Consider the following 14,910-nt stretch of genomic DNA (forward strand, 5'->3'; position numbering starts at 1 on the left):
GCAATCTTTCCCTCTGTTTTTTCATTATTTTAATTTTGTCAAGATAACCTTCCTCAAGGATTTTTGCCTTTTGTTCTTTTCAGTATTCTAATCTTGTCCAGATATCCCTTTATTCAGTTTTAAACTAATAAACAAGAGGCTTTTAGGGCCTGTATTGTCCCACTTGGCTTTGCTTAGCTAAAATTGCTTCATTAAAACTTTAGGAAAAGGAATTCTAAATATCCAAGAAATCCCAGAGGGATCTTGGTGCCCACCATTGTTTGATCTTTATTTGCTCTTTGAAAGCAGGATCCTTTTCCTTCTTTTCTCTTCTCTGGTTTTGCTGTCAATGATAAGAAATTTGAACATTTGTCTGCAGAAATAGCAATGAAAATCTTTACCTGCTAAATCAGAGATGGTTTCCTTAAAGCCATTTTGTTTTTTCTGGTCAGTCCCAAAATCAAACGGGCATAAGACGAGACCAAAAGGAACATACATATAAAATATGAGAGAGATCCATTTTGTACTACTTAAGTAATAGGGATAAAAATCTTTACTAGGTGAAGTTCAAGATGGCTGCCTGTCGGTAAGTCCTAAACTCCAACAGGTACAACTAGGGACAAAGAGGAACCAATACATGAAATTTAACAAATATCTATTTCTCAGGAAGCAGTGATAACAAACTTTCAAAATCAAAATCCAAGATGGCCACTGTGTTGAGGGTGATGGAAGAATGATGAAAGATTAAGTCCAGAAGTGTATTGAAGTGCTCTTGTTTATTAGTGTATGTGTGATACATGCAGAGAGTGTTCTCTAATTTGTATCCGGATACTGATTCAGTATCAAGATACAGAAACGGTTTACATACCATTTCTAACATGGATGACTGATCCATAAAAAGACAACAAAAAGGGCAACACGTATTTCTGCCATGTAAACACATAACCTGTCTAAAGCTTTTGGGCATAAATGATGGCTTTGGATATAACTCATATTCATATTTTGCTAATTCAAAATATGAGTATTTACTAATATAATTATTTTGATATTTTTTCAGAAATTATGTATTATGGTTCACTCTTCCCTTTGTCAGATATGATTTCAAATTAGATGTAATTTTGACATCATGCATGAAATCATACTACTAATAAATACACATAATGAAGTTACAAAATACAAAAGGATATTGATGAAGTATTGTTCACAATGTCCTTGAGAGAAATCTATCCAGAACTTCTCAAGAAATAGCGATAACAAACTTTCAAAATCAAAATCAAAGATGGCCAGATGTTGGCCATTTTATTTTTCTGATCAGTCCAAAATTTAGGTGGATTTTTGCTTTTTTCCCCTCTTTGGCCCTGCTCCTGGGTGCCAAGACCCATTGTTTATACAAATTTTAATCCCCTCCACCCAAGAATGCTTCAAACCAAATTTGGGAAAATTCAACCATTTGTACAGGAGGAGAAGGATTTTAGACTAAGCTCTATTTGTTTTTTCTGGCCTCTACCCTCCCAACACAGTGGGCCAAGAATGAACATTTATACAAAATTGAATCCCCTTCAACCAAGAATGCTTCAGATCAAATTTGGGCAAAATCCAATCATTCCTGCAGGAGGAGTGGGATTTCAAATATTTCATCTATTTGCCCTATTGGGTCCTTCACCTCCCACCCAAGGGTTCTGAGACCCATTTTTTACAGATAATTGATTCCCCTTCACCCAAGAATGCATCCAAACATATTTTGTCAAAATCCAATTATTCTTAAAAGGAGAAGTAAGAATTTTAAGAATTTGCTCTTTTTCCCTATTGGGCTCCTCCCCTCCTGCTCCAGGAGGCCAACAACAACTGTTAAAACAAAATTCATTCCCCTTCAACCAAGAATGCTTAAGACTAAAATTTGGGCAAAATCCAATCATGCATACAGGAGGAGTAAGATTTAAAAGAACTTTAAAACTTAACTTTACTTTAACTTAACTTTAAAAGAAAATTTCCCCTTTTGGCCCCTACACCTTAGGCCCGTGCAGTCTGAAACCAACATTTATACAAAACTGATTCCCTTCCCCACAAAGATGCTTCTGAGAAAACTTATCAAAATCCATTGTCTTTAATGACTAGTAGTGTTTTGTAGAAAAAAACCGGTGGACAGCCGGACAGCCGCAGTATGCCTTCCGGCCAGGAAAGCTAAAACTTGGTATGATAAAGCAAATAGGCACTTCATATCATTTTTTTATGTCTTGATATTATGACTTGGCATTTCCATATTTGTATTGTTTGTGATGAATTAAATCAGTAATATGACTTTGGTGCATATTGTTCTACCCAATGATACTCTTGATGACAAACTCTCTGACCAAGACATACATCAACGTTTTGTGAGGTGTGCACTGGAACTCTGCATCCATGCTGGTCAATAAGGTAAGTAATGTATTAACCTTACTTTCCTCAAGCTCCAACACAAGACAATTTTACAGCCAGATTGTACAGGGATTGTGTGGTTGGACATGTGCAAAAAAATCTTATTTCACATTGGCGTGCATTCTGACCCTACACTAGATAAATATCTTATATTTGGTGTTAGGGCCAGATCAGTAAACTGTATTTTCCTGACTTGAATAACAGACAGTCAACAAGTCATGATAAAAAACTTGAGACCTGAGAATATTTAGAAACATGGATGATTATAATTAATGACAGAAAAAATACTGTTAAAACCAAAGTATCAGTCTCCATAACCTCTTTACTAAACTTCATAGCATGACAGAAAATACATTTCTAGAGAGAGAATAACTGACTTCAGAATTGTATATTCAAGCAATGAGATGAAATGGCTTATTGACTGCATTTTCATTGGAAATGGAGCCTTTTTTAAAAAAGAAGGATCCTCTGTCAAACAAAATCATATTTCTTTTCAAGATATCTGAATAAAACTTATGTACAAGTAACTCATGATAATGAAGTAATATTTCAGATTGAATCCTGGCAAGATAATACATTAGTGAAGATTGAACGATCCTTCATTTTCAGAATATACGCCAGATAGATTCGGAAATAAAAATACGCTCACAACTGTCATTCCTTTTAAAACCACACATATCTATTGACGAAATGTCTCATGGTAAAGTTCTTCAGTTCTTTTGCTTCCTTTTTAAATCCTTATACAAATTTGCTTTCTTAAGAGCTTTAGTCCGCCATGATAAACGTTCACCAACTAGTGAGATATCTTCATCAAACTGACATTCTAATCCTCTAATGCATGGGCGCTCTTCATCTTCTGTTACATTGAAAATGGTTGGACGAATTATTTCTGCATCCCGATGTAATTTCTTTTGTATTTCTTCCTTGCCATCTGTACTAGCATCAAAGTTCATCACAAAATAGCTGTAAGGGCAAAACAACACAATTTTCAACTAGAAAAATGAAATTTGTTCTGTAAGAAGTGACGAAGATGTAGGACGATTTGATTAGTCCACCCTCTGATGATGGTGGGCTAAAAACAGACTGACAATGACTTTAAAAGTGTCAATACAAGATTCCAGATTACGTCTTAAAGGGATATTCAGCACAAATTAGCTTTCTGGCAGTTTTGTACTTTGTTTGAACTCTTTCTTATCACTTCAGTCTACCATTGCCAAGTACTGGGTAAATATAATTTCTGCTGGGATTGGAATTTCATTGCTTTGTTTTGCTTATTTCTTGTCAATTTTAAAATATATAAAAGTATGTCACACTGTTTGGCTAATAAAAAGTACACCTGTTGTGGCTCAATCATAGCTGAGCCATTGTTTTGTCAATTGATCAAGCAAAATTCTATAAAAAATTTCTACAATTGAATATCATAAGTTTGTTTATGTGGTGAACTGAGGCATAGAATTTGTATCGTAAGATATGTTAATCCTTATAATATATACAGAATATCCCTGTAATCATCCATGATACTATCGTAAGTTACAATATAGTTCCAACATCAAAGAAATGAAAGTTACAGAAAAACTAAAGGATGAAAGTCTCATTCTGATTTCTTATCAACGAAAACCAAAACACAAAATTTTGTAATCTTCATAATGATCAACAAAAAGTCAGGATCTGATGGATTTTTTAAAGTATGCATACAAGTTGTTATAATCAAAGACCTTGAGGTCATTTCAAGAAAGTCTATTTCTACAAAAAACAAAAAATAAAAATCTGTTGTATGTTAAGACAATTACTTTTTATTTTGGCTTCACATAGTTTTCAGGATGTCATAAACTCATGTGTATGTGTAGGCTACCCTTGCAATTGATTTTAAATGAAATGATTTTCACCATGTTCCACCCAGAGTTTCTTTTTCAGAATTACCAATACAAAAAACACAATGTGTTTTTCTTTTGAAGAAAGTCAGGAAGTTTAGCAAGAATAGTATCTGAATTTTCTTTGTTTAAAACTTAAGTCACTAATATTCAATTTTACAAAAACAAATTCAATAATTAATAGGAAACATTGAAATATTTCAAACATAAGTATATTTTATAAACCTGGCTGTATGCTTTCTGTACTTACCTCCCAGTGGTGTTTCCTGAACCATGTGCCTTCATTTTATAGGGCAATGATTTAGTTCCCAAGTTTTCTATCTTTCTGACGACACCTTCTTGTTCCCATACAACTTGACAACTTCTCTTCAAAGCATTAGCAAGGCCTTCCTGTAAAAGAAGATAAGAGTGAAAACTATGACATTATTAAGATATATATGGCACTGTAAAGGTTGTTATTTTTCATTGGTTCTGTATTTAGCTATTAGAGTTAATAGCGAAACAGCTTTTTTTAAAAGAATTGACAGAAAAAAACTCAGGAACAAATTCAATGAAAAAACTTGTAAAAGAATTAATAAAGAGAACCATGAAAAGGGAATTACATGCAACTGAGGAAACCTTTAGTATTTTAACTGGGTTTTCCATAAAAGCCGGACGCCGGCCAATTTGACCGGCTACTTTGATCAATTGGCCGTCTACACCAATCCAGTTCCGTAATAATGTTCCGTACACGACTACACGTATACAGCAGGCCAGCCTCCTACTCTTATCACACAGTCTACTACTAACAAAATTATGGAAAACCCTGCTTTAATACAGAAAACCTCAGAAATCAATCAAGAAAACCTTAAAATTCATAAAGAAAACTTTTAAAGAACTAGTACTGAAACCCATGAAAAAAAGAATTAATAGAGAAAATCTTTATAGGATTCATATCGTGGAAAGCTCGAAAAAGGAATTGCCTAGGTAATTGAGAAAACCTTTAGAAAATAAACAGAAAAGACATTGGAAAAGAAATTAACAGTGAAAAACATTTGAAAATCAAGCGAGAATTTATAGAGAAAACATTGAAAAGGGAATTAACAGAGAAAACATTTGAAGTTTTAATAGAGACTGCATCACTACAATGGTATTCAATGCTTTTTACAAATACATTATTGTTAATGAGAATAAATTGTTTGCAGGCTTTAACAAATTTGACCTCTGCAACCTTTAACATGGTTCAAGGTAACTTTTTCCCCAAACAGTGTTGGCCTTCACAGCAGGAACCTACAGCTACCAGTCAAATATCTTAACTCTAGGTCTTTGACTCTGACCCTTGCAACCTTGAATATTGGTCAAGGTAATTTCTTTTCACAAACTTTGCTATTGATAAGTTGTTTGTAGGTTTTTACATGAAAATCTGTTACAGTAATTTCTTTTCAGAAACTTTGTTTGGTTTTATCCTAGAAACCTATCAGCCAAACATCAAGATACTAGACTTTTTGGTCACTCATACCATTGACTGTGAAAATTCTAAAATTGCTGATAGGTAGGAAAATAACATTTTCTGGTGGCTGGTAAATGAAACCATTTGGATATGCTGCAGCAGACTGGCAGTTCTAAAAGAGGGTGAGAGCGGCCATAACTTCTTGTATTGCACATTATGCCCAAGTGTTGAAGTGGTTGTATTATTAGAACTTCCATTATATTACTGTTTATGGTGGACGAATGGGTGGATGGATGATAAACAACCTGACCATGACTGTGGGACAAGTTGAAGAGCCCACGATTTAATAATGGTGGGCTGTAAATCTGAGTCAATCCATCATTTAATGATAGTGGATAAGAGCAAATTCTTTGTTTCTTGTTGAATAACAATTATACTCCATCTAGTGGGGTGAAAAATTTGATGCAAGAATGAAAAATACCAAAGTTTACTAACTGAAGAAGAATATATATACGGTTATTCATTGTGAAACAATGAACTCATTCTATTTAACACATTATTTCATACTTTGGATGGCAGTTTGAATGATTTGCCCCTTGTTCTACATCTGATATGCGTGCTAAATTACTTATATTTACCATTTGGGATATATAATAAGTACAATTGCAATGGATTTCACCTGTGTTTAAGTATAAACTAATGTAGATTTAATGGCATTACGATCTTTTCATTAGGTTTTGAGGGACTGAGAAGGTAATCATGGACAGGCATAGGACAGGCTAATATTGTTTTTAAGTTTCAGCAAATGACACAAAACAAACTCTTGTATCTTTGAATTAAAACATTCAAAACACAATGTTAGTGTATCTCAAAAAGAGAGGTCGAAAGCGGATTTTTAGCAATAGGTACACAGCCTATTCCGTGGAGTCATATCAATTCAAAGCGCAAAAGTATGTCTATTTTCATGCTTATTGATATTAATACCTTCGGCAGATTCTTCAAAATAAGGGCCAATTCGTATCGCGGCATCTCTCTTATCTAATATTCTTCAGCAGTTTCAAGTCCTATCCATGCTTTGATGTCCTTCCCACATCATCTAGACGCTTAGTTTTAGTATTCAATATAACATCTTCATTTCAAACGTTTATGCGACCCAGTCCACCGGCCTCTATCAACATGGCTTCGCTAAGATTTGGACAAGGGGTAAGAGTTTGGAGTTTTTCCGCTGACTACTATGTTTTATTGCTCACAAATATCATACAACATCAAACTTATCTCATTGTTTTTTAACATTGCTATGTTTGGAATCTTATACACTCAAACTGGTTCGGGAATATGTTCCCAAAAGTTTGACCTTGTACTTGGCTAATGGTTACATACAATGTACATGTACAGACAGTACAGTCAATATAATATATTAAACTATTGAAAGTCTAGCAACGAAATTGAAAACACGAAAAATTGCATGGATTCTAAAGTGAAAAAATGTCACTCCAACAACTGAGGTTTGCAATATGGTAGAGGTTAAAAACAATGATTGAATAGAAATCGTAATCCCTGCAGGTAATGGACCACCGGCAAATCTGGCGATATAGGCAGATTTGGCTTTTAAGTCAAATATGACTATACGTTTATAGGGTAAAGGTTAACATACAGGCGAAGTCCTGTCACATTTCTTTTCTGCAGACCGAAAAATGAATGGCTGATTTTGTAATTCATTGAAATGAAAGTGTTTGTCATATTTGTTCAATTTCAGGGGATTTGTTGGAACTTCATAGTTACACATTTTCAATAATTTCTTTTCTGCAGATCGAAAAATTAATGGCTAATTATGTAATTAATTGAAATGAATGTATTTGTCATATTTGTTCAATTTCAGGAGATTTGTTGGAACTTCATAGTTACACATTTTCAATATCCATGTACACTCGCAGTTTAGTAACATACATATATCCAATATGATGGTATTCAATTTGTTTTATGAGCACACCTTATCGCGACTAAGTATGGCTCAGTTGTTTACATTTGCTCACTATATGTAGAGTCATATTTGACTATATAGCCAAACTCGCCTAGATTTGTCGGTGGTCCAGTATCTGCCCTTTAACCAGTACATGTGTTTGTATCACCAACAGGTGAATGTTTTTTTTTTATATTAGACTATATAATTAGTGTAAGGAAGATTGGGGATTGAGAGATTAGGCATGTGAGGTGGAGCATGATTGGAGGGGATGGTGGTTAGAACTTTGGAGGAAAAAAAACATGACAGTATTTAGTTTGATCTGAATTGTGTGTTAACTATAAATAAAGTTTGATTTAAATAAACTGAACAGCAAGTAGTCAACCCTTTTGCATATGTCTGGGCGTTTAATTAACAGCTTATAATGATAAGATTGCAGGTGTATGGAGACCTACATACATCATAAGGGCAGTAAACTGGATTAATTTTTTCATCCAAATCATTGTCAAGATAAAATGTGTAGACAATAGATACAATATTTACGAATGAGGAGGATACACTGGAACATAATTCAGTTCTTATAATACAACCAGTAGAAAATTTTAGTGTGATGTTTTAATAACAGCACCTTCATCAGACAAATGACCAGTTTGAAGAGTAGTAGCACTGATGTTAATGATGGTAAGGAATCGACCATCATTCCATATAAATTATGGTGATGTGATGATAAATATTTCTTGAAAAATAAAAGTTAAGTGCTATTTCTCACATGCTTTGATAAAAAAGCTCCATGTCAAAATTCTCTGACATCCAAAAGACTTTCTAAAATTGTTGTCTTTTGGGATGGTATGTAAAATATAGCCTTTGAGGGAAATCTTGCTAGAAGATGTACTATATGGATATCAGGCATGTAGGTAAAACTATTGAAATTCTTTGGAGCTAATTTATTGAGTTAATTATGAATACCCACTATTCCTTTTTTTTGTTTGAATTTTCAGGTGAGACATTTTAGCTCATCAGTTATGAGAAGTCAGCTGATAAAGGTAAGTACATACTGGTATTACACAAGTAATATTAGTCTATCATAGCATTTTCTTTAAAGAAGTGGTAATGACAAATGTTTATAATCATTAAATTCTAGTTGTAATTCATACAAAATTTGAATGCCCATGGTAAAATATGTACTAGCACCAATAAAGAGATATTCTTTGCTCTATGAGTTGAATGTAAGTCGGAGGTCATGTGTTCGATTCCTAGCCCATACTGTAGTCTTAACATTAAAATAATAACAGCCTCTTTTGTTAAACAGTATAAATCAATTAAACATCATTTACCATGAATAATGCCATAATCTTTATAATTTGTGTGTTAACTTTAATCTCTCTCCTTGTTTGGGTTTCATGTTCTATATGTAATGTTGTTAAATAGAAAAGTTGGTTGACCTACAAATTATCAAATATTCCAGTTTTTAGAACCAGAAAAGCTCTTTTTTAATATATTCCTTGGTCTGTGTGACTAATTGATGAATTATAGGAAATATATGATCATACTGTATACTTTTTGAAAATAAGTTACCACTGTGCTTTGATTGACAATTGTACATAACTTCTGGAATTAAAGGTTATTATGATAGGTAAAATTTCTGAACATATTTCCAGATATTTATTTGGTGACTTGTAGCAGTCTTAAGTAATTGACATTTTAATGTACCACAGAAGAAAAGGATGATACATGCTTACATTTTGCTGAGAATTGAGGTAAAAAGATATTTGAGGTTCAGATCTATGAGTGCGAGTTGTGGTCAGCAATTATGGTATATATAATAACATTGTAATTTTGCTGTATAATATACGTAAATTTAAACCTATAACTTAATAAACTTGACTTTGTTGTGTATAGCCTCCAGTCCAGGTATATGGTATTGAGGGAAGATATGCTTCAGCACTTTACTCTGCAGCTTCCAAAAAGAAAGCACTTGCCGCAGTAGAAAAGGACCTCACTTCTCTTACGGTAAACATAGTTGTTTAAAGTGTAATTAATCTATACTTCAGATAACATGTTCTAGATAAAACACCAACACTATTGGTTTCAAGAGTTGCAAATGTGCTTCAAAAACTCAAAATTTTTAGGCAGGGATGTTTTATGAAAAACAAATCATAACTGTTCATTACAACATCAATTATAAAATGGTTTAGGAATTTGATAATTGAGATTAATTTGAAGACATTTAAATCATTCAATATTGATTTTTTAAAATCTAATGTCATAGTTGTTTTACAGAAAACATGTTTAATTTTAGTCAGTAGGTCTTTAAATACTTATTTCACAAAAAATAACCATATTGTTCAAATTTGTAGAAGACATTGTCTGCAGACATCAAACTTAAAGACTTTCTCTATGATCCGACTCAGAAAGTACAGGACAAGAAAGGTAACTTTTGTATCAGTTTGTTGTTTTGATAGGTTTAGGGCCCAGACAAGGGCAACAAAAAATATCATATATATACCTGTGTGTAGTATTACTAAAACTTTTGGGTAGCACAATATGTGTGCATATATAAGCATATTTCATTGCTAAACTGTTTAACTAGGACAGACACTGGTGGAGAGTTTGTAATACTGTACATAACGTTAGGCCCTACCTTTGCGTTGGCAATCACTGAAGGCCTCAAACAAGTTCAATATTTTATGTATTTTAAATAGTCAACATAATTTAAAAATATACATCCATAATACAAAGTAGTATTTGTGCAAAATCAAAATTCATTAAATGTTATGCTGACATTCTTGATAGACAATAGTGGTCACCATATCATAAGAAAGGGTGAGACTGATAATTCGGTGTGGTTTATATGTGTACCAAATCGAAAAAATTACTAAAACTGGCCCTGCGGCTTATATACTGGTGCAGTTTTTAACCCAGAAAATATGTCATATGAAAATATGCCCGCGAAAATAAATTAGAGTTCATACTATCAGAATGGACTTTCCTAAAAATGATGATGAATTGCTCAAAAACGTTTTAGCAAGGCAAGGAATTACTGATCAGTAAAAGATGATGGCCCATTTCACGAAAATTGAAAGTATTTCTATAGTTTTTTTTTCTAAATAATAGACTGTCAAGAAATAACAGGTTTCATTTTGCTCTTCATCATGTCTGAAATGTTGAGGAAGAAACTATGTAAACCCCAAAAAGGATGTCTACTTGTGTATTGGCAGAAATTAACAATGACATGAAGATGTTGAGTGTGGATTGAGACTTATGGCTCCAAATTCATGTTTATTAAAATTGTCCCATTTATGTTTATGAAGCATGCAGTATCTTTGAGTCTTACAATTATTATTATTAACTAAATGCTAGTTAAGTGACATGTGTATAGTATCAGTTGCTTATGATGACCATTCACAACCCACTACCTGCAGTGTTTACCTTCAATGTAAAGAGCGACCACAAGGAGTGATAAATCATTAGTTAGGCATATGCACTGTACAATCTCACAATGTGTTTGAATAATTCACATTGTAATTAAAACAAGAATAGAACAAATTCAAACTATCACTAGACAGAAAACAGAAAATGATTGTTTTTGCTGAAAAAAACATGTGTCGGAACTAACCACCTCTTTTGAACTGATCAAAGGTCTATTATACATAGTATAAAATTTTGGAGAAAACTAATTTTGTTAAAATTGGGAAAGCTTTAAAATTTCCTCTTTGTAGAATTTCATAAAGACAAATGTGATAAAAGTTTATGACTATAGGAACAAGATATTTCATCAATAAAACATCTTTTTTTTTTATCTGAGATATAAGATTGTAGTTTTTATAAATATATATACATGTAGATATATTTTTTGTAAAGTATTTCAGCATCCATATTTTTGCTTTTCAGCTCTTCTTCAAGTTGTGTCGGAGAGGGGAAAATTCTCTGAAATGACAAAAAATCTATTTGGTATGTACATACTTAATGCCATTATAGTGTTATTTAGCAGAAAAGTTGCCATTTCTAAAAGCTATATTGTCAGCTTGTTCTCTCTGTGTTTGGACTATGGAAATATTCCGATAGTTAATCATTATCACTAATATAAACTTATTGGCTCCATACTCCTGAAATGTATTTGTTGCAAATTCAAATTGGTTTGAAGAAGTTAAGATGACATGAAAATCATCTCTAAATCATTGTTTACCTCAAAACTAAAACCATGTGTAGTAATTTGTCCATTTTACTGTGTAATAGTCTTAACTTAATTTCTAAAGTAGCGAAACCCTGTGACGTGTAATTTTTTGTTTTTATGGAGCTTAAATTAAGTCTGTCTCTAATTCTTGGTTATCAGAAACAATGGCAGAAAATGGCCGTCTTAACAAACTAGGAGCTGTCTCAGGCTCCTTCAACACCATCATGGCCGCTGAGCGAGGAATAGTTTCTTGTACAGTAACAGTAGCAAAGGTTTGTAATACGTTCTCTTTAAAAACATGTTTATCATCAGAATATATTTATATTGAGATATTGCAAGTTGGACTACCTGTCTGTCATAACATATTGCATCAGGGTTTTGTATCGTATACATAGGTTGATGGCTTTTAAGATTAAATGTGGACCCAGTTTTGTATCATATATCTTTGAAAAGGTAGGGTCCTTTTGAATTTTGTGCTTTGCCAGGTAAAATGCAGTAAAATAGTTTTGTTTAATCTCCAGTTATTGGTTGCTCTAAAATCAGTATATTCTGATACAAGCCTAGGCAATTGATATTGATGTACATTTTGCAAAATTGAGTGATGTCTTTTTGTCATATCTTGGAAATCTTAATGATAGCAGTATGTTATTCATGGCATAATAATTTTTCATTTTTGTTCTTTTATAGTCTTCATGATATCTTTTATATAGTCTTCATGATATCTTTTATATAGTCTTCATGATATAAAAGAATTCAGTCTTAAAACAGATTGATTAACATTTTCAATTGAATCAATTTTTGGTCAGGTACAGGCATGGATAATGTACTAACTTGTTATGGTAAGCTTTGTAATTAAAAAAAAAAATATGGTATTTACAGACTCTGGATGCTTCTACTCAGAAGGAACTTACAAGTATTCTGGATGGGTTCCTTAAGAAGGGTGAAACTTTGGATCTAACCATGAAAGTAAGTTTAAAATACAACTACCTAATGGTAAATCCAGGTCCAGTGGTAGAGTCAGCTGCTTCTTTGCAGTACTTACATGACTCTACAATCCATGTGTTACAATTCAGTAATAGTGTCATTAATTTATTTAACAGGTTTATATCCACTATTATGGTCTTTAGCAGACAATATAGTGTTATTTGAATGAATGGAAATTGTAGGTTGTATTGTGACTGCAGGTGAGGTAGGCTACAGTAGATTTAGAAAACATATTTTCTTGGACAAGGTGAAAGGGCATAGTGTCACCCACCAACTTTTCATAGTAAGATCCTCTGCTTGCTTCTATCGTGGCCAACTAGAGTGTTTTATGTCTAAGCTGATAGATTGTTTTGCATTTTTTATAAATATGTCTTCAAACTTTATTGATATTATTAAGTGCAGAAGTTGTGTATTACAATCATATTTTGGTAATGCTGACCTTCAATTCTGGATATTAGGGTCAATTAATTGAAAATATGACTTGTCAAGATTGTCAACAAAAGAAATATGGATAAAATTAATGCCACACTTTTAAACACAACACATTTTGTTGATGAAAGTCTGTGATGGTTTTTTAACAAAGTATTGCTTCATGGCACCAAAAATAAATACCCAGGAAACAGTTGTGGCTTGCTTTAAAATACATGGTTAATCATCATGATATTTCAAAATAGATGGTTAATATATAATTGGTCAGAAACAGAAAGGGAACTATCAAATTTGGCATTCATCACAATGAAGTAAATGTGCACGTTGTTTATAAGACTGAAGAAATCTGGTAATGTTCAGAAATATTTTGTTTTATTTACCCGACAGTAAAAATTTGCACTTTTCAAATAATGTATCACTGTATTTATTTTTTACTTTTTTTTCTATTTCACCAGGTTGATCCATCATTGATAGGAGGTATGAGGGTAGATTTTGCTGACAAATCTGTTGACATGGCAATGTCATCCACACTGGGGAAGTACACCAACATAATTAGCCAGGCGTTGTAACACCAGCAACTATAGACTAATTTCGAGTGTGTTGTATGCTTGTTGAACTGAAAAAGTAATATTGGAAGAAACATTTCCAGTGCTATTTGAGATATGTGTACATTTTTAGATTCTCAATGATTAAACATTATTGTAAGAAAAATTGTGTTTGTGTCACTGTTTGAAGAATGGAAACTTTTCATCAGTTTGATCAATGTATCTTAAGTCTTACAAAAAATTTGTCAGCAAAGACATATATCTGCTCATCATTTCATTGCTACACAGACTTCTTTTAATGCTCTTAAATGTTAATAAATCTAATATTAGATTCAAATAAGAGGTCCATAGGGTCACCTGGTTTTGTTTGGTTGAAATTTTTGATCAACACTAAAGGTAAAGGATTCTAAAGATTTATATCTATTTTCTGTATTAGGCATCTCTTCTCTGCCCCAAGTCACCTCACCTAAGGATTTTCAAACCAAAATTGTACAAACTTATGTCATTTTCACAGAAGGATTTTGAAGAAATCATTATAATTTACCCTTTTGGGCCCAGTCCCTCGGGCCCTTGTGGACCAAGACACATCATTTATGCAAAACTTGTTCCCTTTTCCTAAAGGACACTTCTTCTCGAAGGATGATTGACCAAATTTAGTTTAAAATTTTAAAAAACTAAAAAAGAAGGACTTTAAAGCTATTTCAAGATTTCCCCTATTTGCCCTACTCCTGTGCTTCTTGAGTGTCAGATCAACTGTTAATACAAAAGTAAGGAGTGACTGACACCCGAGAATGCTTCACACTAAATTTAGATGAAATTCTGTCATCTCAATAGAAGAATTTGGATAAATGAAAGCTATTCCTCTCTAATTTCCCTGTAGATTCCCATATTGGGGACCCACCCCTCTACTTCATGGAGGTTAAAGCCACCTTTCATAAGAAATAAATTGGGTACATTTACGAAAGGATGCTGTTAACATAGTTTTGTTTAAAATCCTATCATTTATGAAGAAATATTTCTTATTAAGAATTTGCTATGTACCTCCCATGGGAACCTGCCTGTCAGGCCCCTGACACTATGCTATATTAGTGCACTTTTCAATGGATGTTTCTGATGTAGGGAAA

The 14,910-nt window shown here is 32.9% G+C and overlaps 2 protein-coding genes across 2 annotated transcripts; one reads left to right on the top strand and one right to left on the bottom strand.

The window, feature by feature from the left end:
• Nucleotides 1-2,696: 2,696 nt before the first annotated feature.
• Nucleotides 2,697-6,773, bottom strand: LOC132547978 (small ribosomal subunit protein bS6m-like). Its single transcript, XM_060211794.1, has 3 exons — nucleotides 6,679-6,773; nucleotides 4,516-4,655; nucleotides 2,697-3,357 (listed from the first exon to the last, which is right to left on the bottom strand). Exons 1-3 carry the CDS (start codon nucleotides 6,721-6,723, stop codon nucleotides 3,105-3,107), a joined length of 438 nt encoding a protein of 145 aa, XP_060067777.1. The 5' UTR covers nucleotides 6,724-6,773; the 3' UTR covers nucleotides 2,697-3,104.
• Nucleotides 6,774-6,858: 85 nt separating this feature from the next.
• LOC132547974 (ATP synthase subunit O, mitochondrial-like) lies at nucleotides 6,859-13,952 on the top strand. The gene is made up of 8 exons (XM_060211789.1): nucleotides 6,859-6,897; nucleotides 8,653-8,697; nucleotides 9,554-9,664; nucleotides 10,012-10,084; nucleotides 11,546-11,605; nucleotides 11,988-12,100; nucleotides 12,708-12,794; nucleotides 13,697-13,952. Exons 1-8 carry the CDS (start codon nucleotides 6,871-6,873, stop codon nucleotides 13,808-13,810), a joined length of 630 nt encoding a protein of 209 aa, XP_060067772.1. The 5' UTR covers nucleotides 6,859-6,870; the 3' UTR covers nucleotides 13,811-13,952.
• The last annotated feature ends 958 nt before the right edge of the window (nucleotides 13,953-14,910 follow it).

This window comes from Ylistrum balloti, unplaced genomic scaffold (assembly GCF_031769215.1).
Source record: "Ylistrum balloti isolate Yb309-2 unplaced genomic scaffold, AGI_CSIRO_Ybal_v1 Utg369992, whole genome shotgun sequence".
Classification (NCBI taxonomy): domain Eukaryota; kingdom Metazoa; phylum Mollusca; class Bivalvia; order Pectinida; family Pectinidae; genus Ylistrum; species Ylistrum balloti.